Source organism: Xyrauchen texanus, chromosome 36 (assembly GCF_025860055.1).
Source record: "Xyrauchen texanus isolate HMW12.3.18 chromosome 36, RBS_HiC_50CHRs, whole genome shotgun sequence".
NCBI lineage: Eukaryota > Metazoa > Chordata > Actinopteri > Cypriniformes > Catostomidae > Xyrauchen > Xyrauchen texanus.
The window spans coordinates 30,975,962-31,002,120 of NC_068311.1; the positions used below are offsets into that span (position 1 = coordinate 30,975,962).

At 40.3% G+C, this 26,159-nt stretch overlaps 1 protein-coding gene across 4 annotated transcripts in view; it reads left to right on the plus strand.

The window, feature by feature from the left end:
- Positions 1–26,159, plus strand: part of LOC127629756 (endothelin-converting enzyme 2-like) — a 91,481-nt gene that overhangs the window by 47,118 nt on the left and 18,204 nt on the right. For all 4 annotated transcript variants that reach the window (XM_052106980.1, XM_052106979.1, XM_052106981.1 and 1 more), the window contains 4 exons: positions 9,699–9,823; positions 12,950–13,096; positions 17,055–17,117; positions 17,232–17,420. In XM_052106980.1, coding sequence (XP_051962940.1) covers positions 9,699–9,823; positions 12,950–13,096; positions 17,055–17,117; positions 17,232–17,420 — 524 coding nt within the window. The remainder of the gene's footprint in view (positions 1–9,698; positions 9,824–12,949; positions 13,097–17,054; positions 17,118–17,231; positions 17,421–26,159) is intronic.

The window sequence follows — 26,159 nt, forward strand, 5'->3', positions numbered from 1 at the left end:
ATACATTTTGTGGTTACTTCGTTACTACAAATACCATTGTTTAACTACAGTTAGTGTAGTAAAACTATGGTAAATATTTGCTAGGGATGGATAAAACTATTGAGAGAGAACACAAAAATAATGTCTAGGTTACTGTTGTAACTCCCGTTCCCTGATGGAGGGAACAAGATATTGTGTCGACGTAGTGACATTAGGGGTCACCCTTGGGAGCACAAATACCTCTGATGTTTTAGAAAAGGACAATGAAAATTGGCGAGTGGAATTTGCATGCCACTCCCCCGGACATACGGGTATAAAAGGAGCTGGTGTGCAACCACTCATTCAGGTTTATGCTGAGGAGCCGAAACAGGGTTCCGCCGATCACAGCAGATAGTTGAGTGTTGTGGCAGGAGGGACAGCGATGTGTCCAGTGGCGCCATGCCCATCTCGGGACTCGAGTCCGGAGCCTGTGCTGAAGCGGTCTCATATGAACATACCTCATAGAGGTATGTTCACCAGCTCCGGAACAGCCGGTCTCCTGGTCCCTGGGCCGTCCGTCTCCGGGGCATTTCGAAGCCTTCTTCTTGGCGGCTGGCTTTGAGACGGGTGGCATCTGCTTCCTGCAGGGGGCTCGACGCCGGGGCGGGCCGAGGCGGAGCCGGTGCAGCCACCACAGGGAGACGCCCATGGTGATGAGCAGACAGGGTGCGGTGTCTTGAACCACATCGCTTTCTGGGCAGGATAGTCTCTCCGATGCTGCGCTCGAGAGCTCATCACCTTCGCAGTCGCCGCACTGCCGACAAAACTGGCTCAACACGGAGATTATAAAATCTTGCAAATGTATTGGGTACAACTACATTCCTGGTAGAGTGCACTCATAGTCCCAAAGGGGACAGCGCACCCTGGGCCTGGTATGCCAATGAAATGGCATCCACAATCCAGTGGGCAATCCTCTGTTTGGAGACAGCGTTCCCATTCTGCTGTCCTCCGAAACAGACAAAGAGCTGCTCGAAGCATCTACTCCGTGTGGTCCAAATAGATATTAAAAGCGCATACCGGACACAGCAACAACAAGGCTGAGAATGCCTCCTCCTGCGGCAGCGCTGGCAGGTTCACCACCTGATCTTTAAAGGGGGTAGTGGGAAACTTTGGCACATAGCCCGGCCGGGGTCTTAGGATCACGTGAGAGTACGCCGGGCCGAACTCTAGGCACGTATCACTGACAGAGAATACTTGCAGGTCCCTAACCCTGTTGATGGAGGTGAGCGCAGTCAGTAGGGACGTCTTCAAAGAGAGGGTTTTCAGCTCAACTGACTCTAAGGGTTCGGAAAGGTCTCTCTGTAGGCCCAGCAGGACCACACAGTGATCTCATGAGGTATCGAGGTGCGGCCTAGGAGGATTCAACCTCCTGGTGCATCTAAGTACTTCCACTGAAGTCCCCCAATCGCTCCCAGCCCTAACCGTCATGGTGGTGGGGAGCGGCAGGAGTGGCTTTCCCTCTGAGGAAGAAAAGCCATGATTGCAACGTGGCCATGGTCATGCTCTCATAGTGCGGGCATGAACCATCCACGAACGCTGTCTCAGCGTGTCTGCAACACTGATTAAGAAAACAAGATTCCTGTGCAGTTGCCAGATATTTAGTCCCTGAATATTTTTTTACTATACCAAAAACCACAACCTATTATTTTGACCCGTGATTGTGTTTCAAATTAGCCCAATTTGGCAATAAGTTAAACAACAAGTTCCTCACTTGATTGTCAAGAATTGTTTTTCTTTTTGCTAAATATTGTGGTCATTAAGAAAGAAGTATTCTAAAAGTATTCTAACACAATTTTATAAAGTAACTGTATTCTGAATACAGTTCATTAGAATATTAATTTATGTATTCTAAATACGCAATGCCTGTTACATGTATTCCATTACAGCCTAACCCTGTACATTTGTAACAATATGCATTTTAACGTTTGTTCTATTGCAGTGCCTTTTTAATGAGGTTGTGACAGGATGTCATGATGTTTGGTTACAAACCATCTAGATCTAATATTATCAATGCAGCCACCATATTGCAAAGCTTTTTAAGAAAATAAATTCCCTCCCTGTCCTCTAAGGATCTCCGTAAGATAAGTCTAAGTCTACAAAAAGTTTATTTTGTCAACTTTAAAGAGCACACTTGCATATAGAAGTCATACATATTCTGCCTACCCTTTGAAACAGCCTTCGTGTTGGAAAAATGCCTATGATACCTTAAAATACTGCCTACTAATGCATCTCATTAGGTTTTGAAACAGAGCCACTGACTTGAAATGAAGAAAACGAAAGGATAGATGATACAAAAGAAAGAAATGGAACAAGGAAAATAATGAAAATGAAATAAAGGACATACATACAAGATACAGCAGATTGAGAATGCTAGAAATTGAAATATTTGTTTAAACAAAAAAAAAGAAGCATAAAGTACATCTAATGTGTTTTTAAGAGAAAAATAATCCAATGTATTTTTATTACAGACAGAGAGACACTGAAAAATACAAATGACTGCTTTGTGCCAATGCACCGCTCAATTGTCACCTTTTGCCCTGCAAACACAAATAAACACAAGTAGTGCTGGAAATGGGGAAAGATCAGTGTTGTATTCCACTCGACAGGCAGCGAGTCGTGCCAAAGCTCATTCCTCTCTCACCGTGTGCCCTCTATCAAGACCAGACCTGCTGACCTGTAATTGGACTGCCTCGGGGCCCCTGAGAATTTATTACCTGAATATTCCTACCTCCTGTCTCTTAATGTGATGGCACTGTTAGGAGGAGGATAGTCTATGGTAAAGTAAAGCAGGCAAATATGGTTGCAAAAATACTGGTTCTTCGATTCTGTTACTTCGTTACTTCAAACTAAAACGTCTTAAATTGTTCAAAACCCATACGACTTTTTCTAATGTGGAATACAAAAGGTGATAGTAGGCAGAATGACAGCCACTTCTGACAAGTAACAAAAGCTAACAATTGATATATAGATAATCGTGAAATTTTACTGAGATTGGTAAAGAAAACTACAAATTTGGTTTTCGTGACAACCCAACAGGTAAATAAAGGGAGTGCATTAAATGAAGAAGTGGCCTAGGGATTTGCAGATGGCAGATCTACAATTATATTGTAGGTTATTCATTAGGCATCTGTCTTTCTCACGACAAAGAGGTGCATACGAAAAGAGATAGTGTAGAGTAAATTATTCCTGCTTCCTTCAAAGAAGTGTCAGGTGCATTGCCATGACAACAGTTAAGAGCACCAATCAAAGGTCATGAACTAGTTTAATTGTGTGTCTAAGAGTGTGTGGCTGCATTTATATTTGCGATTTATCATTTGTGCGCCTTTATCTGTTTGTTTGAACTCTTCCCTCCTTTTTTGGTTTAGATGTTTACAGAAAAGTGCAATATCTGTGCAAAATGTTCTTGATTTTTGCATTTATGGCAGAATATGTGAATGGTGCTTGCCCAAAACTTGCTGTCATGATGTTGTGAATGGTTGATAGGGTGTTGCTATGTGGTTGCTAGGGAGTTCTGGGTGGTTACAAAAATCTACTATTTACCATTAACTACTGTTCTATTATACTATTGACAAACTGGTAGTCAACCCTCTTACTCACACCATTGGTTGAGCCAGAAGTTCAATAAATGACATGAAGCTCAAATAAATAAAGTAAGTAGTGGTGGCGTAGTGGGCTAAAGCACATAACTGTTAATCAGAAGGTTGCTGGTTCGATCCCCACGGCCACCACCATTGTGTCCTTGAGCAAGGCACTTAACTCCAGTTTGCTCCGGGGGGATTGTCCCTGTAATAAGTGCACTCTCAGTCGCTTTGGATAAAAGTGTCTGCCAAATGCATAAAAAAATAACTACAAATAGAATTCTAGCGAACTAGCTGCAAATTTGCCAATCATTATATTCACATGCAAATGAGCTTTTGATTGAATGCAAATGTTTGACAGAAGTTTGCAGCTCTTCATTGGTAGTTTGCTTGTAAGCTTTTGCATGTGAAAATAATCATTGGCGAATTTGCGGCAAATTTGCAATGAATTCTCGATTTTTAAGGGTAATGTTTTGATAACGCCACATAGCCATGGTGTTTACACCCTTCAGGAAGTAAATTAGTGGATGGCTAATTTTAACATAAACATAAAAATGTACACACTTCACACCATGAAATGGCTTGACAAGCACAGATTTCTTTCTTTCTTTTGTTTACGTCACAGGCATTACGATGATTTGCTACTTGCTAATGCTAGTCAGAAGAAGGTGGCATTAGAGGAGGGACATTCTCATTCTAGAGAGCATTTTGATTTGAACAAAGTGAGTTAGTGGAAGATGAGTCAACAATATTTTTGGTCCATATTTTTGGAAGAGAAGGTCTGTGGGGCAAATTCACTAAACGATTCATTTTCAAAGTACCACTTTTGCGTGTGGTATTTCAGCAGAAATACCCAGGTGTATCCTTGCATCCTGCAAGACAACAAGGAAAACCCACTTCACTACATGTGCACTTCAAGTAAAGCCCCCCTTAGATCATAAAGATAAAAATAACTATAACAATCCTATGCAATTGCTAAATAAATGGTGAAATAAAAATGTGTCTGTTCTGTTTTCTCCAATTAGCTCACAAGCTAATTGGTTAGCCTATTAGCTTAGCATTCTGATGGCTTCTTCTCCTCTTAATTTTCATCACATTTCTCCTCATGGTCGCGACCTAATGATATGGTGGTATATTGTATTTAATAAAACTTTTTAGTTGCAGTATATTAAACATTTTTACAAACTTTTGTATTTTTTATCTTTGTGGTTCGGGTTAAGTTTAGGGGTAGGTGTAGGGTTATTAGGGGCTCAAATAAACACAAAAATCACTTTGTGATTGTGACATCCAACTGTTGCAAGACTCAAGCATTTTACTTGTTATTTGAAGGGGGGGCATAACTTGTAGTGGGCGTGTCTTGTACTAGTCTTATAGGAAGCAGACTGACCCTTCTCAAAAAGCCTGCATCTTATTCACTAACCACCCACAATCTAGTATAAGCAGGCGCAATCTGCGCAGAAATTGCGCTGCACCTTGAGTATTTATATGAAGTCATTGTCATTCCTTTCTGCGCAAACACACCTCCTTTCAATGTAAATTAAGCTCATTATAGATTGCTCTTCATTCACAAAAATTGCACAGCCCAATTTACATTGCACAGTTTTCTTCAGATGAAAGCAGATGGTAAAATTATAATTTTTTTAAAGATATTTTTTGTACATTTTCTATAGATCATATCAGAAGTAAATCATCAAATAATGATCAAATGATGGAGAAGAGTGATAACCTAGCATATTTCTTGACGTGCGGTGTTGTCAATGCTGTGGCCTGGTTTTTGCCTGATCTGCATAATTCCTTAAGTGAATCGAGCGCTAAACAAGCGCAGACAGCACACACAAATTACCGGCTCTTAGTGAATTCCCCCCTGTAAGTTTTAAATGCATGTATCTGCTAAAAGTTAATTTTGTCATCTTTGAGAAATACACTAGACCTCAAGGCTAAAGGTGCGTACACACTGCCAGCGACTTTGTCGCTGCAGGTCGCCAGTGGCTGGCGTTGAAGTCGCTAGTGGGCGTTCCCACTACTGGTTACCTAGTAACGTTTATAAATGACATTCACGGATGTCATTCCATTGCTGTTGACAGCGAATCTCTTTTCTTGCCACTAAAAACAACCTTTTGGATGGAAAAGACTAAATATAAATGGAATCAGTACATAAAATGCTTTATATCAAAGATGAATGAGAAACAAGGCGTGCTGTTTGCCATAGCGGCTGTTTATCTGCGGCGAAAATGCAAATGCCGGTCTGTCTGGGTCCATAAAATACCCGCGATGTCAGATACAGCTTTCCACGCAGTATTTTTCTTAAAAATGTCCTTGTACGTGGAAGAGACATATCATAGAGCACTGGAAAATAGCAAGAATTATCCTTTCATCCATCTTTCCGTTACTGCAGGAGCTGAGAGAGATAGAGAGAAGGATCACGTGAGCTCTCCCATCTTCTCTCCTGTTGGCTGTCGCTTCCGTTAGTCGCTCTTCATTTGAATAAAGTTGAACTTGTCTCAACTTTGTCGCGCCGCTGGACACGCCCACATCTAGCGCCAACGGTCGCGACAGCTCGTGTCGCTTGAAGTCGCTGTGCTCTCATTGAAAATGAATGGTATGGAGTCGCTGTCGCGCGCGATGTCACTGGCAGAGTGTACGCACCATAACAGACATGGACTTCAATATTTTGACATATAAAGAGGTCATTGTAATATAAAAACATTCTGTAAGTTTCAGAACAAAACATTCTCCTTACTGCAAAAAGACCATTTGATGTAACTAAGCTGCCAAAATGACTCATTCCACATTGCCTTCTCCACATTGTGATGTCACACTGTGGAAGACATTTGCATCTGACCACCTCCGCAACAACACATCAACACCTATTTTACCTTTAATCTTTTGTACTTTTACCTAAATAATTTTGTAGCCCCATAATATAATAATATTTCACTCTGGAAACATGTTGGGGAATTTAGAAAATATTACAAAAATATTAAATGTCAGACACTTACTTGGACAATTGTGTAAGTGTTAGTGATTGTGTCAACTAGCTTTGAATTTTTTGTGTGACATTAGCAAGCTCGCTTTAATTAAAAATTCTTTCCCTCCAAAGCTGTTATTGTGATACAGTTCAGTGTCAGCTGTTGTTATGTGTAGTTTTTACCTGTATTTCATGATTATTAGATAATATTTAATCACTTTAAACAAACGTTGCAAATCTGCTATGCTGGGTCTCTGAGGTTTAAAAACCATAGAAAAAGTTAGAATGCACACAGGATACATATGGATTGTTTGTTTCTCTTTTGAGTCCAGTTGCACTCTGCACTGCCAGTTACCTCTTCCGGTTCTTTCCGCTCAAGTGCACCATTTCTCATATGAATGAAGTTAGCAATGACAGTGGCAATGCGTTCCCCCTCCACATTTGTCTTGCCGCTGGCAGCTGCGTCACACAGTGTTTGACTGCGACTGATGGTAGAGGTGATTGAGGATGAAAACCACCCCTGCTCATTCTGCTTGCGCACGGCATCTGCATTTTGTCACGTTTTGTCGCACGAGGGCAGCTGCCATAGAGATGACATTAGAAAGATGGATGGCAGGGCCTTTCTCAGTTCATCTCCACTGCATTGCCTCTCCTTGCATCCCAGCATTCCAAGCAACATGGCCAATCAGAGGGCAGTGTGATGTCAGTTTGTCAGGCAGCTGGAGAAACTCAGCTGGCTGTTTCATGACCTGTGTTTTGACACTCTGCAAGTCATTCTCCCTCCCTGTCATGTTTGTTTACCTTTACGATGTTGCTCCATATGAGCCCCCCCCTTGCTACGTGACGTTTTTGTTACTTTTCTCTCATGCTTCATGTCCTCATTGTTGTTTGCTTTCTTTCTCGCTGTCTATTTACCTCAGTCAAGGGCAATTTCATTTTAATATAAAGCGTTTAAGCAGTGGTTTTAATTATTTTTTTTGTTAGGCCCCCCTTTGAAACTAGAAAAACCTTTGCTTGGTGAACTAGTCCTTTAGGGACAGCAAAATGTTTTGTTAATATTTTCAATTTAAAAAACATTCCTCCTCGCTCAAAGCATTTTATAACACTCTGCTCCAGCTCCGCACCAGGCTGTCCATTTCCTGCATCCCCTAATAATGTTAGCAGTGGGCTTTTCCAGTGTTTTGGATGTAGCATTTACAGTCAAATCGTGAGATGTAACATCTCAGCGACTGCTAATTATTATTTTTAATCATTTAAATGTATTTTCCCAAACCTCGGCAGATAGAGACATAAAACCAATCTTAGCATAGCCAATTTGTTTTGGATAGGGATAATTTTAGATAAAACATAACTCAATTAATAAGGACACAGCTGTTCTCTTTTCTATATAATTCCACTTTCTTTATTCTATTTTTTAGTGGAGGGGGTAAAAGGAACAAATTATTGAAATGGCAAAAGAATGCAATAAGAAGTGTGTTGAAGAACATAACTATATAAAAAAAGAGTTGTTCATTAAGTATGATTATGTATCATGATACAGCATGATACTTATTGTGAGATTAGAGGTAGCCGATGTATCGGTTTTACCAATTAAACAGTGGCAATAGTTCTTTTTTGGAACTATTTGGAACTATTGGTTATCTGCAAAAATCTGTGCCGATAGTTCCAGATAGTTTTTTTTAATTATTATTATTCCTTGTGTTCCTCTTTGGCTGACACTAGAGGATTCTACAATTAGAACGGCTTGATTCTACAATTTAACAGCAGCCTCTAGAGGTTAAATAAAAGCAATCATATGGGTGTTTGCTATATTTAAATCTTTCATCATTGCCCACATTCATCCATATGTTTATCCTTACGTCAATGCGCATTTTGAAATTGTAATTGTAACGGAGCTATATCTCGGTAATTTTAAAATTACCTGAGAGTGTTATGGGTTTTTTTAATAGTTAAAAGTCCCGCATTATGAAACAAATCTTATTATAAACTGCATCTGGGATTTTATTAATTTTATACTCTTATAGCATCTATGTCTGTGCCTGTCATAATAAGGAAGGACTAAAAAAATTTATTATCTCATTTCTATTAATCAATTTTAAAAATTATTGGTAGATTAATCAGTTTTCGGCCTTTTCCGACTACCTTAGTTATCAGTATTGGCGAAATCCAATATTGGTTGACCTCTATATAAGATATTGATACGAAATGCAACAAAGGTAAGTATGTGTTACATTTGTATTGAAACATTGTTTTTCCCTAAAATTCCCTATCATCAGTTTTACTCAATCCTCCCATGTTAATATTACTCAAAAATGTATGTAACCATGAGTACTTCAATTAACTGATTTGATTTAACTAAAAAAGCATCTTGTCAGCTTTATTTAATCCATGTGCTTTGGGACAACATAAATATTTTTTGTTTGGTTAACTGAAACTAAGCAGAGGATTTCTAGTTCCCAGAATGTTTTGCATGGGACTCAACAGAGAGAGAGATTAAATGTTAAAATGAAGTGAAATAAATAAATAAAATGTATGTGTCATTGTGCGAGATGAGTATAAAGGGGAGACTCATCAGTGTTTAATGTTTTGTTATGTTGAGCTGTAGAAGAATTTGTTATGTTGTAGTTTTGGGGGTTTCCATTGTGGTGAAGAGTGCTTGAGACTACTTAGAGGACAGATACATATTGAGTTTTCTACACATTACTGTGCTAACCATAGCTTAGTGACCAAGTTGCGCTCAATAGTGCTTCACACCAGTATTTGTTTAGCATGCTAACATTCCCTGTCCTAACAAGCATATCGCTTAAAGAGTTTCATTTGTTATTTTGACATGTTAAATTTGGTTGGGTTTACTTGATTCAGGTAGGTTCCCTCTAGTTGCAGTGTATAAATTTAAATTACATGTTAATTTTAATGTAAGAAAACTAATTTCAAACATATGAGTTAACACTGTTCATAATTGAATCAAGTTCAGAGTTATTTTGAGTGCAATGAACTCGATCTTGAGTCCAACTCAGCCCCCTTTGGCCTCTCGATTAGTTAAATACTCAGACTTGACTATGGTGAACTCAAACTTAACACTATTGTGATGCAACTCACATGCAACTCAAGATTCTTGTTTTTATTTTCTGTAGAGAACGGCACCTTTAACTCAAGCAGTGAGGCAGAGAGGAAGACGCAGTCATACTATCTCTCCTGTCTGAATGAACAGCGAATAGAAGAGCTCGGAGCCCAACCACTCATCGACCTGATTGCAAAGGTGGGTGTTTCTTCCGTGCCCCCTCTGGTGTGGAGGATCACAGTGTGCAGAAAAGGAAGGTGATGGAAACCTAAATTAATTTGATGTCTCATTTAATTTATTGATTGGTTTTGCTGTGTATCTCCTCAAAGTATGATTCTAATTTCCTTTATTTGCATTAAATAGGCTTGAAAATGGCTATGATAATATCAATTCAGTTCTCTATTTAAAACCAGCAACTCTTGAAATTATCGAATTTGAAAGAATTAATTATTTTCTGTTTATGGATGATTTCAAGAGCTAATCTGAATGCCAAGTTCTCTGCACCTAAAAATCATCAATCTAATTTTAGCCCAGATATCTCCAAATAATGAGAACATTGTCATGCACTTTTGTCTGTCTGAATCAGGCATTTTGAATATGAGATCTACAAAACAAACCCTTGGCACTTGGCAGGGTTAGCTCATCGTTTCATGTGGGGTGATTTGACAGATTCCTTCTGCTGTTTAATGTGCTTGAGAGATGTTTAACCTCAACTCTATTTGACATTTTACCTACTGTATTAATTCTTATTTGTAAATATTATAAACTCAAAGTCAGTACGAGTATTTCCATTTTGACAAAAAAACAAAATGTATATGATAAAATATTCCTGATATGTTGAACGTCAAATTTACCTCTGAATTGAACTATGTTTAACTGAAATCTTACATGTAGTGCAAGTAATAAATTAAGAAGAGTAGCTGTAATGAGACAAAGAGTTTGTTTTAATATAATTTATTTTAGTAATTTGAATTGTCCTTTTGAATTAATACTGTGGACAATCGCTTGTTATTTTGTTTTGATAATGTGAAAAGCATATTCAATTTATATTGTAACATTTGTTTGCGCACAATGCATAGTGTACACTTATAAATGTAGATTTTTTTGTAGCCTTCAATTTGTAGCTATAGCGTGTTTATAAAAAGCACCTACTTTTACATAAGTCCTACTTTTTGCCAAGGATTTGACTTTTTTACACTTAAAAGGATAGTTCACCCCCCCAAAAAAACATTCTCTCATAATTTTCTCACCCTCATGCCATCCCAGATGTGTATGATTTTCTTCTGCTGAATACAAATTAAGATTTTTAGAAGAATATCTCAGCTCTGTAGGTCCATACAATACCAGTGAATGGTGGCTGGAACTTTAAAGGCCCAAAAAGCATATAAAGGCAGCGTAAAAGTAATACATAAGACTCCAGTGGTTAAAACCATATGTTCAGAAATGATATGGTAAGTGTGGGTGAGAAAGATATCAGTCCTTTTTTACAATCAATCTCCACTTTCCTTTACACATTTTTCATTTGTTTTTGCAAATTAATATTATTATCGCCACCTTCTGGGCAGGGAGCAGAATTTATAGGAAAAAATGACTTAGGTTTCTCACCCACACTTATCGTATAGCTTCTGAAGACATGGATTTAAACACTAGAGTCTTATGGATTACTTTTACACTGCCTCATGTGTTTTTTGGAGCTTCAAATTTTGGGTACCATTGACTTGCATTGTGAGAATCTACAGAACTGAGATATTCTTCAAAAAATCTTTGTTTGTGTTCAACAGAAGAAGGAAAGTCATACACATCTAGGATGGCATGAGGGTGAGTAAATGACAGAATTTTGTTTTTAATTTTTGGGTTAATCCCTTTAAGTCAAAGTTTAAGACTATTCTTAAGAGCATGTCTAAGAAATTTTAAATGTACGTAGGCTGGAAGATGATTCCATCCCAGAGAGAAAACAGGGATGTCAAACAGCACTTCGTCTTCTTAATTTAAAGCCCACATGCAGCTGTTCACTGGAGGGTAAGACAAAAATGTGATGATTCCCATTTGTCTCTCTTGCAATCTGCCGCTCTCTCTCTCTCACATGTCTGAGAAGACTGAGACAGATTTAATTTGCTTTGATATTAGGTGTCTTAGGTGTCTGAGCTTTGCTCCTTTAGCTCTGAGAGCAAGATATCACTGCTTTCTGCTTTAAGGCCCTGGTATAACTTGTTGCTAACACTTTACAGTGAGGTTCCATTTGTTAATGCATTGGGTATCATGAAGTAACTGTGAACATTGTATTTTTTTATGCATTCATTAATCTTTGTTATTGTTAGTTAATAAGAATAAAATTGTTAATTGTTAGTTTATGTTAGTTCATAGTGCATTAGCTAATGTTAACATATACAACTTTTGATTTTAGAAATGTTTTACTATACAGTATGTTATAATTAACATTAACCAAGATGAATAAATGCTGTAAAATTATTGTTCATTGTTAATTCATGTTACTTATGTTGTTAAATAGTGTTAACAAATGGAAGTACCACTTTGTTTTTTTCTGTGTTCTGGATCGGATCACGCCCGTTCGACCACGTTGCCTTTCAAAGTATACCCTTTTGATGCATGCCCACTACGACTGTTTTGTGATACTCTTTTAGCACAGTCGACGGCAGGTGATCAGCATCACGGACAACTGAAGTATATTCAGGACTTTTTTTCACACACTCTCAGAGAAATACCTTCGATCTAAAAGTCAGCACAAAATAGCATTCACATCTCATTTTACTTCCATGATTTGATGTATTTTTGAGTGAAACAGAATATTCAATGGGGAAAAAAAAACGCAGGGCTAGATTCCATACCAGAATGGAGCAAGACCTCAATGTAAGTTTGCTGTCAATTTTGGAGAGGATGAAATTCTGTCTTTTGCCTTTATTTATTTAAGCCTCCACCAGCTGGTAACAAAGATAGTAACTAAGACAGAGGGTAAAAGTCAAGTTCACCCACAATAGCATCTTGCCTATCTAAATGGTAACGCTTCGTTTTGAACTGAATTACTCCATGTACTATTTGCAAGGTTGTCCATCCATTCATCCAACTACTATAGCCACTAGTCCTATGTAGGGTCATGGTTGTTAGGTGGTATCAAGTCTAAAATATCTACTAAATCAACTTTGACTTTATGTAGACCAGTTAAACCTGTAGGACTTAAACAGGTTAGATAAGCCTGTAAAACTTGAGCTTGTTAAAAAAAACCTGTAGGACTTAAACAAGGTTTGGCAGGTCTTCAGTGTGTGCAAACAATCTTGTTACTAAAAAACTGATGGTGTGTGTGTTCAGACAGGGGGTTGGAACATCACAGAGTCCTGGGATAAAGATAACTTTATGGATGTTTTGAAGACTGTGTCTGGACCTTACAGAGCTCAGCCCTTCTTCACTGTTGGTGTTAGTGTGGACCCAAAAAACTCCAACAGTAATATCATTCAGGTACATATACTCTAGATTCAGTTTACACCTGGTATTAAGATGCATCTCTGGTCATCTGATCACATGAGGTCAGGCGAGTCACATTGCTGTTACACCTGGTGTCTCATGTGACCACTTGAGTTCAGATTTTGAAGGGAGTGTCAATCACCATGTCAGTGTGTTACCACATGATTATAAACTGCCATAAAAGAAAAAGAACACTCTTATAAAACAGACTCACTGTTTCTGCCAGAAATTTAATCTAAGCACAAACACAACATTTTGAGCAGAATTATCCCTTGCTTTAGTGGAGAACCTATATTAACCTGAGTATCAGATGTGTGTGCTTCTCATCTGTGTCAATGCATGTTGATATCAGACACACTAAAGAAGGTCTGTGAAGTTCTTGTGCTTTTACATTATAGTATGTATTTATTTTAAAGCCACTTATAACCGGCAAAGTTTAAACTCTTGTTCCTCGTCTGTCGCTCACTTCGACGTTGTGTCGAATTAAGTGACACTAGGGGACTTCCTTGAAGGCCTCGGTTACCTCTGAACTTGAGAAAAGGCCAATGAGAGATTGGCAGACAGAATTTGCATGTCCCTCCCCCGGACATACGGGTATAAAAGGATCATGCATCTGTCCATTCACATTTCTTCTTTGGAGCCGAGTGGTTGTGCGATCAGCGAGCTGAGATAACTTACTGTTCCACTCACCTCTGTAGAGCGTTGAACATCCTTTTCAGGATGCGTCTTCATAAAGTTGCCCTTCCGCCCCTGTGTAGTTCCTGGATGCGGTCGATTTCTCTCCGCTCCTGACGGTCACAGACGCTGCCTCGTGTGTCTGGGTAGCGATCACACCAAGGCAGGGTTTGTGGATGGTTCGTGTTCTCACTGCGAGAACCTTATCGTGGCAACATTGCGGTTGCGGCTTTCCATCTTAAGAAGGAACGCCACTCCAGCCATCCCCCACTTCGCTCCTTCTTCCCACGGAATTGAGGACGACGCGTCTGGCGATGGAGGCGATTTGGGGATGGCAGCGGGCCCGGTTTCGCGTGTAGATCCCCACGAACCACTCGCCCCCTGGCGCTCTCGTTGTCTTCCGTCCAAGCTTGAGGTGAGAGTGGCTTCCAAATGACAGGCAGTTCCGCCTCAACCTAGGCTCAGCTCTCAGCGCCTAGTGCCCCGCAGGAAGCGCACGCCCCTGTCTCCCGAACGTCCTCGAGGACCCAGAAGGCTCCCAAGCATTCCTGAGATGGACGACCCAGGAAATGAAACGTTTTCTCCAGAGCTGGTAAGCAGACCACTCCTTCCCCCGGTGGAGGGAACTCAGTTAAAATACGATTAATGGCATGCACCGTGTGTTCATCACCCCCGTCTGCCGCCAGACTTTAAACACCTGGACAGACCTCTGTTTTCTGTGGACAGGAGTCCCCATACAGCAGGTGTCCCAATGCGTTCTGGTCATTACAGACGCCTCAAAAACAGGGTTGGGGCGCCGTATGCAACGAGCATGCAGCCGCTGGCTCCTGGGCGGGGCCCCGGCTGGGTTGGCATATCAACTGCCTAGAGTTGCTGGCTGTATTACTTGCCCTGAGGAGGTCTCTCCCGCTAATACGGGGAAAACACATCTTGATTCGATCAGACAGCACTGCTACGATAGCGTACATAAATCGCCAAGGTGGCATGCGCTCTCGTCATATGTCATAACTCGCCTGCCATCTCCTCCTTTGGAGCCATCGATGACTCAAGTCGTTGCGCACCACTCACATCCCGTGCAACCTCAATACGGTAGCGGACGCACTGTCATGACAAGGTACGCTCAGTGGAGAGTGGAGGCTCATCCCCCAGGCAGTCCAGCTGATTTGGGAGCGGTTCGGCAAAGCACAGATAGACCTGTTCGCTTCCCAAGAGACCTCCCATTGCACGCTCTGGTACTCCCTAGCAGAGGCTCCCCTCGGGACAGACGTGCTGGCACACAGCTGGCCCCGGAGGCTGCGCAAGTATGCATTTCCCCCAGTGAGTCTACTTGCACGGGTGCTGTGCATGGTCAGGGAGGACGATGAACAAGTCACTCTGGTGGCCCCCTACTGGCCCACGGACTTGGTTCTCGGATATCACGCTCATCGCAACAGCCCCTCCCTGGCGAATTCCACTGGGGAAGGACCTTTTTTCTCATGGACGGGGCACCCTCTGGCATCCACGCCCAGATCTCTGGAACCTCCACGTCTGGCCCTTGGATGTGATGTGGAAGATCTAAGTGACCTACCACCTGTTGTCATAGACATGATCAACCAAGCCAGAGCTCCCTCTACCAGGCAACTTTACGCCCTAAAGTGGCGCTTGTTTGTGAATTGGTGTTCTTCCCAATCTGAAGACCTGCTGATATGCACAGTTGGTTCAGTGCTCTCATTTCTGCAGGAGAGGATGGAGGGGAGGCTGTCTCCCTCCACCTTGAAGGTTTATGTAGCCGCCATATCAGCTCACCACAATGCAGTGGACGGTAAGTCCCTAGGGAAGCACAATCTGATTATCAGTTTCCTTAGAGGCGCCCGGTTGAACCCTCGCAGGCCATGCCTGTTCCCCTCTTGGGATCTCTCCATGGTCCTTTCAGGCCTTCAGAGACCCCACTTTGAGCCGCTAGAATCAGTTGAGCTCAGAGCCCCTAATGGTCCTGGAGGAACGTTGTCTCATTTCACTGTGTACTGTACTAACTGTATATGGTTGAATGACAATAAAAACTACTTGACCTGGAGTTCGGTCCGGCAGACACCTATGTCGTCCTAAGACCACGACTGGGTTATGTGCCCAAGGTTCCTACGACCCACTATAGGGACCAAGTAGTGAACCTGCAAGCGCTGCCCCTGGAGGAGGCAGACCCAGCCTTTTCGTTGCTGTGTCCGGTACTTGCTTTGCGTACCTATGTGGACCGCACGCAGAGCTTTAGATGTTCTGAGCAGCTCTTTGTCTGCTTTGGTGGACAGCGGAAAGGGAACGCTGTCTCAAAACAAAGGCTTTCCCACTGGGTTGTTGATGCCATCGCATTGGCCTATCACACCCAGGCTGTGCCTGCCCCCTTGCGGGTTCGAGCACACTTGACAAGAAGTGTGGCATCCCCGTGGGCCCTGGCCAACGGCACCTTCCTAGCAGACATATGCAGAGCAGCGGGCTGGGCAACACCCAATACCTTTACGAGATATTACAATCTCAGGTTTGAGTCGGCTCGTCCTGTGTTCTCTCAGGTCCGAGCCTGTAGAACTCGGGAATGGGGAACGTCTGACCGGGTGTTCCGCTTGCACATTGCACCTTTCCCCTCCACTGAGGTGATCACGTGTGCTCTTTCCCCAGGAGAGTCCACTAGATTTGCGCTCCCTGGCTGTTCTTCCTTCCTAGTCCTCTAGTCCGCGGAGGAATTCCCTGATCAGACCCACTACGGGTGCTAAAATTACTCTATATTGGAATAGGTGCTCCACAGGATGGGCCCTTGTGTGGATTAATCCCCCTGTGTGTTTTTCTCCCTTCGGCAGTCCCTGCTGCCCCCCGGTCGCCGTGTTTGTAGCAACTCCTCCCTCGCAGCAGGTAGGATCTACCACCGCGCCATTCCTACATGTGGCCTGAAAACACATGTGATGTATTTCGCCACTCTTTACCTCCCCGCAGCCTGGGCAGGTGGTGGTCTCCTCTTTTTTTTCCCCTAAAAGAATAGGAGTAGGAAAAGAACTCCTTCCCCGATGTGTGTGATAGTGCTAAGATGGCCCCAGCCTCTTTAACTCTATGCGAGAAACATAGAGAGAGAAAAGGCACGGCTGGCGCGGCCTGCTCCCATGCTCCCATATAGGTGTCACTGTGTCAGGTTTCTGCTGTTAGGAGCTCTTTTATTTCCAAAGATATTTGCCTGTTGTTTTATATTTACTGTTTTTACCACCGTACAGAATGTCTCTGGTGTTTGTTCATCAATGTAAACTTCCTGTTTCTTCAGGTTGACCAATCAGGACTCTTCTTGCCTTCTCGAGATTATTACCTCAATAAAACAAATGAGAAGGTAAGGTTTGGCAGAGCTAAAAGTCAACATGAAAATAACATGAGTGATTTTTCATGATTGCTTTTATGATATAACATAATGCATTTGGAAATGTGATCATTTGTGTGTGTTTAGGTGTTGAAGGCATATCTGGACTACATGGTGGAATTGGGTTTGTTTTTGGGAGGAGACAAGAATTCCACCCGGGGTCAGATGCAGCAAATTTTGGATTTCGAGACTGCGCTAGCCAACATCACCGTGCCTCAGGACGAACGCAGAGACGAGGAGAAGATCTACCACAAGATAACGATAGCAGAGCTCCAGGTGTGTGCTCAGGTTTTAATTATACAAAATTATATAAAAGTCGGGATGGTTTTGCATAGTTGTGTGTTAAATAGATGAAAGTGCAAATAAGTAGATGCAAGATGAGTTCAGTTCCGAGTTTGTGTTTCAGCATAATGCTTATTAAAGGTGTTTGTGGTGAGTGTGTTTTGAGATACGTGAGTGAGTGGGTATGCACATGCTTTACGAGGGTAGAATTAGAAAATAGGACGAGAATAACCATTTCTCCGAACATCTTTTTGCGTTTACCATCTATCTATCTATCTATCTATCTATCTATCTATCTATCTATCTATCTATCTATCTATCTATCTATCTATCTATCTATCTATCTATCTATCTGTCTGTCTGTCTGTCTGTCTGTCTGTCTGTCTGTCTGTCTGTCTGTCTGTCTGGCTCTTGATTAAGTAATAGAATACAACAGCACATCCTCTCTTTTGCCTTATTTCTCTGTTCATCTTTCTCTGCTTACTGATATTCAATTATTTTTGTATCATGTGGCTTGTTTTCATCATTCAGTTATTGAGAGATTTTAGTCTTTATGCACCTGCATTCAGGGGACTTTTTTTTTGTGACGTTACCTGTGATTTCTGTGAAAAGAGTTGCTGAGTATCAGCAATATCATTTAAAAATATATATTTCCTCCTTTGTACAGTGAGGTACAGAGAACCCTGTAAAATTAAAGATTTGAACCAGCAGGTATCGACAAAAGACCATCTTTTATGTGTTAATGAGTAAGTTATTGTTAGTCAGTATGCGAGTTTCATTGATGTTATCGGCTTGTCTCTTTAGAATTGCTCGGATTACTACTACATTATAGCTGAGAAATAGAGACCACGTATACATGCACTTTTTTTGCAGAAAGCAGATTTCTGAAATGTCATGTAAATTTCCTTTTGTCATTTAAGGAATTAAGAGAAAGCTGTTTAACTCACCTAGGTTTCTCCCGGAGAGCGGGGCTTACTTTGGCCATGTAAACACATAAGCGCCGTTGTTACAGGTTTTTGAATAATGCGCATGTGAATTAACAGACTGGATAACAAACAACAACAAGTCAACACAGCAGAAAGATTTCATAATTTTTTAGACTACAGTGGGAAAAGCACATATAAGCTCTATAGTCATTTATATATTGTAAGAGTGCAATTCCACTGCATATTGTGATGGAAAGTTAAGGAAACAAACACAGCAACAACTCTGGAATATCTTGAAATAAAGCAAAGCACCTGGGAATAAAATAGTGAAGTCTTCCTCAGATACTATGTTTGTTATTTAAACAAGCGTCGTGGGAAAATTCAGTTGCTGTGGAGAAAGCTGCTTACTGACCTCATGTTTAGGGAGTAAAGAGTACACCGCTTATACAGTGCATGTAAACGGGAACGCTGCTTTCCCGCAATAACCCACTTTCTCGCAATAAGCCACTTACTGGTGTCCTTGAAAACTTAGTCAGAGTCAAACTAATAGCTTCAGCACTACTGCCGATCATAGCTGTGAGTCGTGACAGGCAAAGTAATCAAACACGCTCAGGGCGCCTATCTGAGACAAGTTTCTGAGTTGGGCAAAGACATGGTGGAGGAGAGAACCCAAGCTGTCACTACTAGTTCTAAAGTGAGGTTTTCTAATTTGTAACGGAGGCTTGGGTGCATCTTTTAAAAATATATATACCTTATATTTTTATAAAAGAGATACAATTGCACTAGCAATTTACTTTTAAATGACTTTTCTCATATCCCAGTTTACTGTGATGTGCATAGCCAGCTATGAGTAAGCGGTTAACTTTTTAAGATATTAAGTCAACCTACCAAATGCTTACTTGTAGTTATCTCTGCAGATGAAACTTTATAATAATGAAAAAATTGCATACTTTAGCTTCATGGCATTTGTCTGCCTGAATTAGAACGATATTTCTCTCTTGTTTTGTCTTCTGTCTTTCATGTCTTACCTCCTATTATGCTAGGCATGTAATAGTCACTTCACAGTAAAATGTTTATTTGCAGAGCATCCACAAGAGTCTACTTGCTTTTTGAGTTTATTTTTTTTTAAAAAACCCAGCTCCACTGCATCCTTATGAAACTCAAAACCATAAGAGAGAGAAAATAGTACATTTTAGTCATTTAATCTGTTTTCTTTCTCCATATGCCCACAGTAAAGATGAAGGCTCTGGTAGATGGGGGGGCTTTCAACTGTGTTTATGATGGTTGTCTTTGCTGTATTAGACCCAAGGGCAGAGCGGATAAAATTGCATCTGGGATTCAGAAATGCAGATGTGTGGATTATTATCACTATCCTGCTGCATAGTTGAAGATTTTGTGCAACAGCAAATCCAAAAATGTGAAAGAACAAACATCAGTTATAGAAAAAAACAGAAGAGAATGAATGCTGGTCATTATTAAGGATGTATTTAACTAAGTAACATTGGTCCCTCTTTAGGCATGTAATGATACACAAACGATATGATGCAAAGCCTCATGATACGATATGATTTTAAGGATTCAACATAAATGTCTTTTAAATCATAAATGTCTGACATTGGCAACAAAATGTAGAGCTCTATAATAAAGTAACTTAAACAATAGAACTGCATTTATTTTGTTTGATTGCAATGAGAAAAACTATCAAGAACTCAATTCTTAAGAAACAATTTTCATTAGTTTATCTACACTCAAGTAATTATATTTGTATACCACTTTTCACAATACACGTTGTTTCAAAGCAGCTTTAAAGAAAATTAGACCTTGTTGTCTGATTAAAATTAGCCCCCTTTGATCAAGCTAAAGTGAATGTAGCAAGGAAAAACTCATTTCAATGTTATTTTAGTGGTGAAAAAAGCTTGAGAGGAACCTGACCTCTGGTTTTACAACATATGTACATAATCCAATATTATTTCACGGCTTGAGCAAAAACCAATTGGCACACATAATTGTTTTGGCCTCTTCCTCGGTTTCACGTTGCATATAAACTTTACCAGCTTTATTACTCTCTTATAAATTGTGCACAAGTGTTGTACTCATACCTGTTTACGTTTCAATGTTAAAACCAGAGATTAATAAATATTGTGTAATTGCTGTTTTTTATATTGTCAGATTTTTTAATAAGCTTGTTTTTGTTACTTATGGTCATCTTGCTCAGTGTCATGCTCCATGTCATCTGGAAAGGCTGGCTGATAATGCAACTTTGCTGTTGCTGTGTTTCTGCATCACAAATCCACCGATTTGCATGGTGATGTCGGAGTAGATAAAATTACGTGTTTGATGTACTGTAGAGCCAGGACATGATACCGTTGATTGGCAAATTTGACAAGATTTAAAACTAAAATCTACTTGCCATTATGCCATCGATCTTCTCGCCTATGTGTGTACTGTTTTCTTTTGAGCGCTCAGCACCGCCTTTTTGGGGAGGAGATTGTTTCGCAGCTTTCAGTGTTGCATTGCTTGGTTTTAATTACACTATAATTTGTTTGTTTGTGTATCGTACGATACATATGGTATTGAATCATGAGCATTGTATCATATGATACAATACAATACTATATTTTTGGGATTACTAATTACTTTAGAAAATTAAGCATTTAATACAATGTGCCTATTATGCACGTATGTGTTGTTCTGCGAAACATTTGCAAGATACTAATTTGCTGCTACAAAGGTTATGGTACTGGTAGGGTTTGGGATAGGTAGGGTTGGGTTGGGTTTAAGGGTACTGTAGGTTTAGGGGTAGGGTCTACAGTGTAATTACTTATGTAATTACAATTATGTACTTTAAATGTACAACACATATTAGGGCTGGACGATATGTATTGTGGTGACTATATAAAGTGTAAATCAATAGATTTTGCTGTATCGTTAAATATGGCAATATGTTAATATCCACGTGCATGGCATGAGCATGTCTAACAGGAGGTAGGGCTTCACATGAGACTGAGAGAATTGAAGAAACATGGAGAAAGACATCTCCAGAGAACACACAGAATGGGATGACCATGAAACAAGTCAAGAAAATGAAGAAGAGCTTGTTATTAAAAGAGGTACGACATCGGTGGTACTGTTTCACCAAAGCCGACACAGAGCAGAAATATTTAATTTGCAAACAGTTTTACGCATCAATATTCACTTGTTTTACAAGCAATCTGTTTTACCACCTCAAAATGAAGCAAGCAAAAATAATATTATGAAAGGAAAACATGCTTTTTGATGTGCATTAATTTGGTCAAAAAAGTGTTTACGGTAAGTAACCCCCAAAATTCGAAAACACTTGAAGATTTATAGAATGTAAAGTAGCTGCAGACTGAATTAGAATAAAACATTAAGAGTTATCTGATTAAGAGTATTTTAAAATGTTATTTTATGTAATTAAAAATTGTATTTGTCTGATTACATAATCCAGATTACATGTAATACGTTACTACCCAGTACTGCTTATGTGTTAGCCTATTTTCTTTGTTGCATTGCTTTAAGAATATCTTGAGTTTCTTGAGTAAAGTTTATAATAATAATAATAAAAATAATATGGGTCAACAATATATCAGATTGAAGCATGGCTGGACTGGTAATCTGTCATACTGGCATTTTCCCGGTGGGCCGATGCACTTTGGGGCCAATCAGGGGCAGAATGGCCATGGGGAAAACCAAGCGGGCCGGGTGGTCTGCCACTGAATGTGCTGAAAGGGCCGCGATAAGCTAAAATGAGCCATCACGTTATGCAGAATGGACAACAAGACAGCGCCGTGATATGCAGAAAAGGACAGCGAACAACTGAAATGTGAAATGTAGCATTTTGGTATGGTTGATTTAAAACCAAATTGATTGGTTTATTTGTATTTATTTATTATTTACTATTATTTACTATTTTGCATTTGACAACAATAATTATACAATGAAGAATTTTTTTCACTGACTGGATTATCCAAAACAGACATTACAATATGGTTATTTCAAATAAAAATATTTCTTTATACATTTTCCAGAAACATTTTTACTATATCATGATATACACTCTTCGAGCACTTTATAAGGAACACTATGGTCCTAATAAAGTGCACGACGTGGTCTTCTGCTGTTGTAGCCCATCTGCTTTAAGGTTTGACGTGTTGTGCGTTCTGAGATGCTATTCTGCTCATTACAGCTGTACAGATGGGATATCTGAGTTATCGTAGCCTTTCTGTCAGCTCAAATCAGTCTGGCTTCTCTCATCAACAAGGCATTTCCGTCCGCAGAACTGCCACTCACTGGATGTTTTTTGTTTTTGGCACCATTCTGAGTAAACTCTAGAATCTGTTGTGTGTGAAAATCCCAGGAGATCAGCAGTTACACAAATATTCAAACAGCCCATCTGGCACCAACAATCATGCCACGGTCCAAATTACTGAGATCAAATTTTTTCCCCATTCTGATTTTTTTATGTGAACATTAACTGAAGCTCCTGACCCGTATCTGCATGATTTTATGCATTGCACTGCTGCCACACGATTGGTTGATTAGATAATTGCATGAATAAGTAGGTGTAAAGGTGTTAAAGTGAGGGCATATATAGAAAAAGTGCTCAGTGAGTGTATATTTTGTTATTGTGATATAAGATTTTGGTCATATCGCCCACCCCTAACACATATGTTCACAATAAGTACAATGCATCAAATGCTCAAGCATTTTTTGTATGTACTGTATGTACATATTATAGATCACCCAAAATGATAATTCTCCTATTATTTACTCACCATTATGCCATCCTCAACTCATAATGCTTTCTTTTCTTAAAATATAACTCCTTTTTCACAATAGATCTTGACATCTGCAGTCTCCTTGGCAATCATTATTTTAGGCTTGATTACACTTCCTAGTGTAATTAAGCTCTGTGTATGTGTCAAGCACTAGGAAGTGTAATCGAGCTTGAAAATCATTATTGTGCCTAGGGACTGCAATGGAAAGATGTTACAGTGAATAAGTTATATTTTGTTATATTTTGATCTGCTCTTACTCAAAATCGATCGGATCGCTTCAGAAGACATGGATTAAACCACTGGAGTCTTATGGATTACCTTTATGCTGCCTTTTTATGTCTTTTTTGGTGCTTGAACGTTTGCTCACTCAATATTCACTTGCATGTATGGACATATAGACATCATATCTTCATCAAAATATCTTTGTTTGTGTTCTGCGGAGGAAAGAAAGTCATACATGTTTGAAATGACATAAGGGTGAGTAAATGATGAAAGATTTATTATTTTTTTGGGTGAACTATTCATTTAAAGAGTCTATGTAACTTTTCCACTAAAACGTTTTACCCCTAAAGCATAACACTTTTGACAATATGTTTATAATGATTAGAGGGCTTCCCTTCGTGGTGGCTGCCATATTGATATCAGATGACCAGACAAATACTACTCATTTTATCTCGGTAACCCTCCTGTTATTGGACACATTTGGTTGCAAAATAAAGGAATCACAAATATACATATAATGTCATCGTTAACGGAAAACATTTGCTTTTGCATGATTCTGTATTGGTTGCACAAGTAAGCTAATAAATAATCAAGATTACAATTGAACTTATTAATAGTAAAAAGTGTCAATTACATCATTCAGTTTCAGCCAATTCTCATTGCATCAAAAATTTCTATTTACAATTCTTGTTTTTTTGGCAGTAGTTGAAAATGTTAAAATGTGTGTAGAATCACGACCCAGCCCCGCCCTGCGCCCTGTCACATTCCTCCCTCATTCTCTCAGGCCGGGGAGCCCCCGGCATGATGTACACCCCCCCCCCCTCTTTCCCTGGGGAAGGGACAGTAATGGAAACAATAATGATTCAAATAGTGGGTACTTCGTGTAACAGTGTAGTACCCCCAACAACAAAAACACTGTCAAATTTAATAGAGAGGGAAAAGGCCAATGCAGAGCGGCAGTGAGAGAGAGAGAGGAGAGAGATCTCGCCGGTTCTCCAATACGCCATAGCTTGGTCCTCCACCCTCTAACGGATGACAGCCGCGCCTCCCCGGGTGGATTGGAGGCAGTCCTCCATCCCCTGGCGGATGGAACACCTCACCGTGTTTAGCAGCTGGTAGGGGTCTTTCCCCGCCTCTGGCAGAGGCCCTGACCGCTCCAGGCGGTTGGCTAGGAGCCCCTTCTCTCCTTGCAGTCAGCAGACGTAACTCTGCTTCCAGACGGCCGGGCTCCTCCGTCCCGCGGCAGATGGCTGCAGCTGCTCCGTTGGGGTGGATGGAAGCAGCGAGAACTCCACTACGGCATATCCCTCCTCCATCCCGGTTTTCGGCACCAGTATAAAGGGATTAATGGAAAGGCGGAGGTGAGAACCGGCTTGACAATATAAGTTATATTTAATTAAAAACTTAAACCAAAAGACGCAAAAACACATATGACAGACAGCTGCCCGTAAACTCTCTCTCACACCACCATCCGCAGTTGGCCTTTATCCCTCTCGGAGGCTTAGCCTGATAAGGGGCCGGTGTGTAGAACCCCCCCAGCTAGTTTTAATACTTTTTGTGTCATAAACCGTTGAAATTCAATACACCCTGATTCTAGGATGACAATATGCTGCTAACCCACTAGCGACAAAGACAGACTTGGAGCGTGTCTGAAAAAAAGTTGGAAGTTTTGTGGAATAACACCTCTTCGGGACAGTGTGTTGATGAATCTGCACATTCTTTTTGCTTATGCCTTCTATTGGCTGGACTTTGTTTTGTGAAATATTTCTTGCAGGTCATTGGAGTGATTAGGTCATCTGTTGTACTCATGTGGCTGCCGAGTATTTCGGCTCACTGAACATTCGTTTGACTGCCCAAGGAAACTGAACGTTTTTTGTTTTTTTAGCAGCTGGAGCTTGTTTTGTGGAGAACACTTCTTTTTTATGTACATTCATATACATGCTCTTTGTGCTTATGCCTCCTATTGGCTGGAGTTTGTTTTATAGATTATTTTCTGTTTCTGTTTTCTCTCACAAAATTTGTATAGAAGCACCGGACTTGAGCAATCTGACAGCAAAGTTGAATTTAGATAAATGGACGCCAGTTGGCGCTGTGGGGAGATTTTTTTTTCTTTTTTTTTGTGGGGATGTTCAGGGTTTGATTGTTGCACTAATGTTGGAATGTGGTCGTTATAATTAAATTTTTTACACACAATACATTTTTTTCTAATATGTCAAAATATCAAATGTTAATATGAGCAGATTGTCTCTCTCCACGATGTTCAAAATTCGATGGTTACAAGAGTGGCGGATGTAGAGAAACGGATGGATTATCTGGAGTCATCGGAGAGGGAATTAGCTGCTAACCCACTAGTGTCCAAGACAGACTTGTCTGAGAAAAGTTGGAAGACTTGGAGAATCGAAACCGGTGAAACAACATCCGAATTGTTGGAATTCATGAGGACGAAGAAGGCAGAGATATGTTGAAAATCCTAGACAGGTTCTTCCCAAGTCTGCTCAACATAACAGGGTTCTGGCCCAAGATCCACGGAACAAGACAGGCCCCGATCAATTCTGGACAAATTTCTGAGATCATCTGATAAATATCTTTTGTTACGCGAGGCAAGGATTAAGAACCACAGAATTTTCTTGTTACCAGACTTTGTGAATTCAACAAGAGAGAAACATGATCGATTCAAGGAATAAAAGAAACACTTACCAATTTCCAGGCCAAATTGAGAATAGATAATATTTTGATGGCTGCAAAATATTTACATGCAAGCATGAAGGCAAGCAATGTCCTTCATA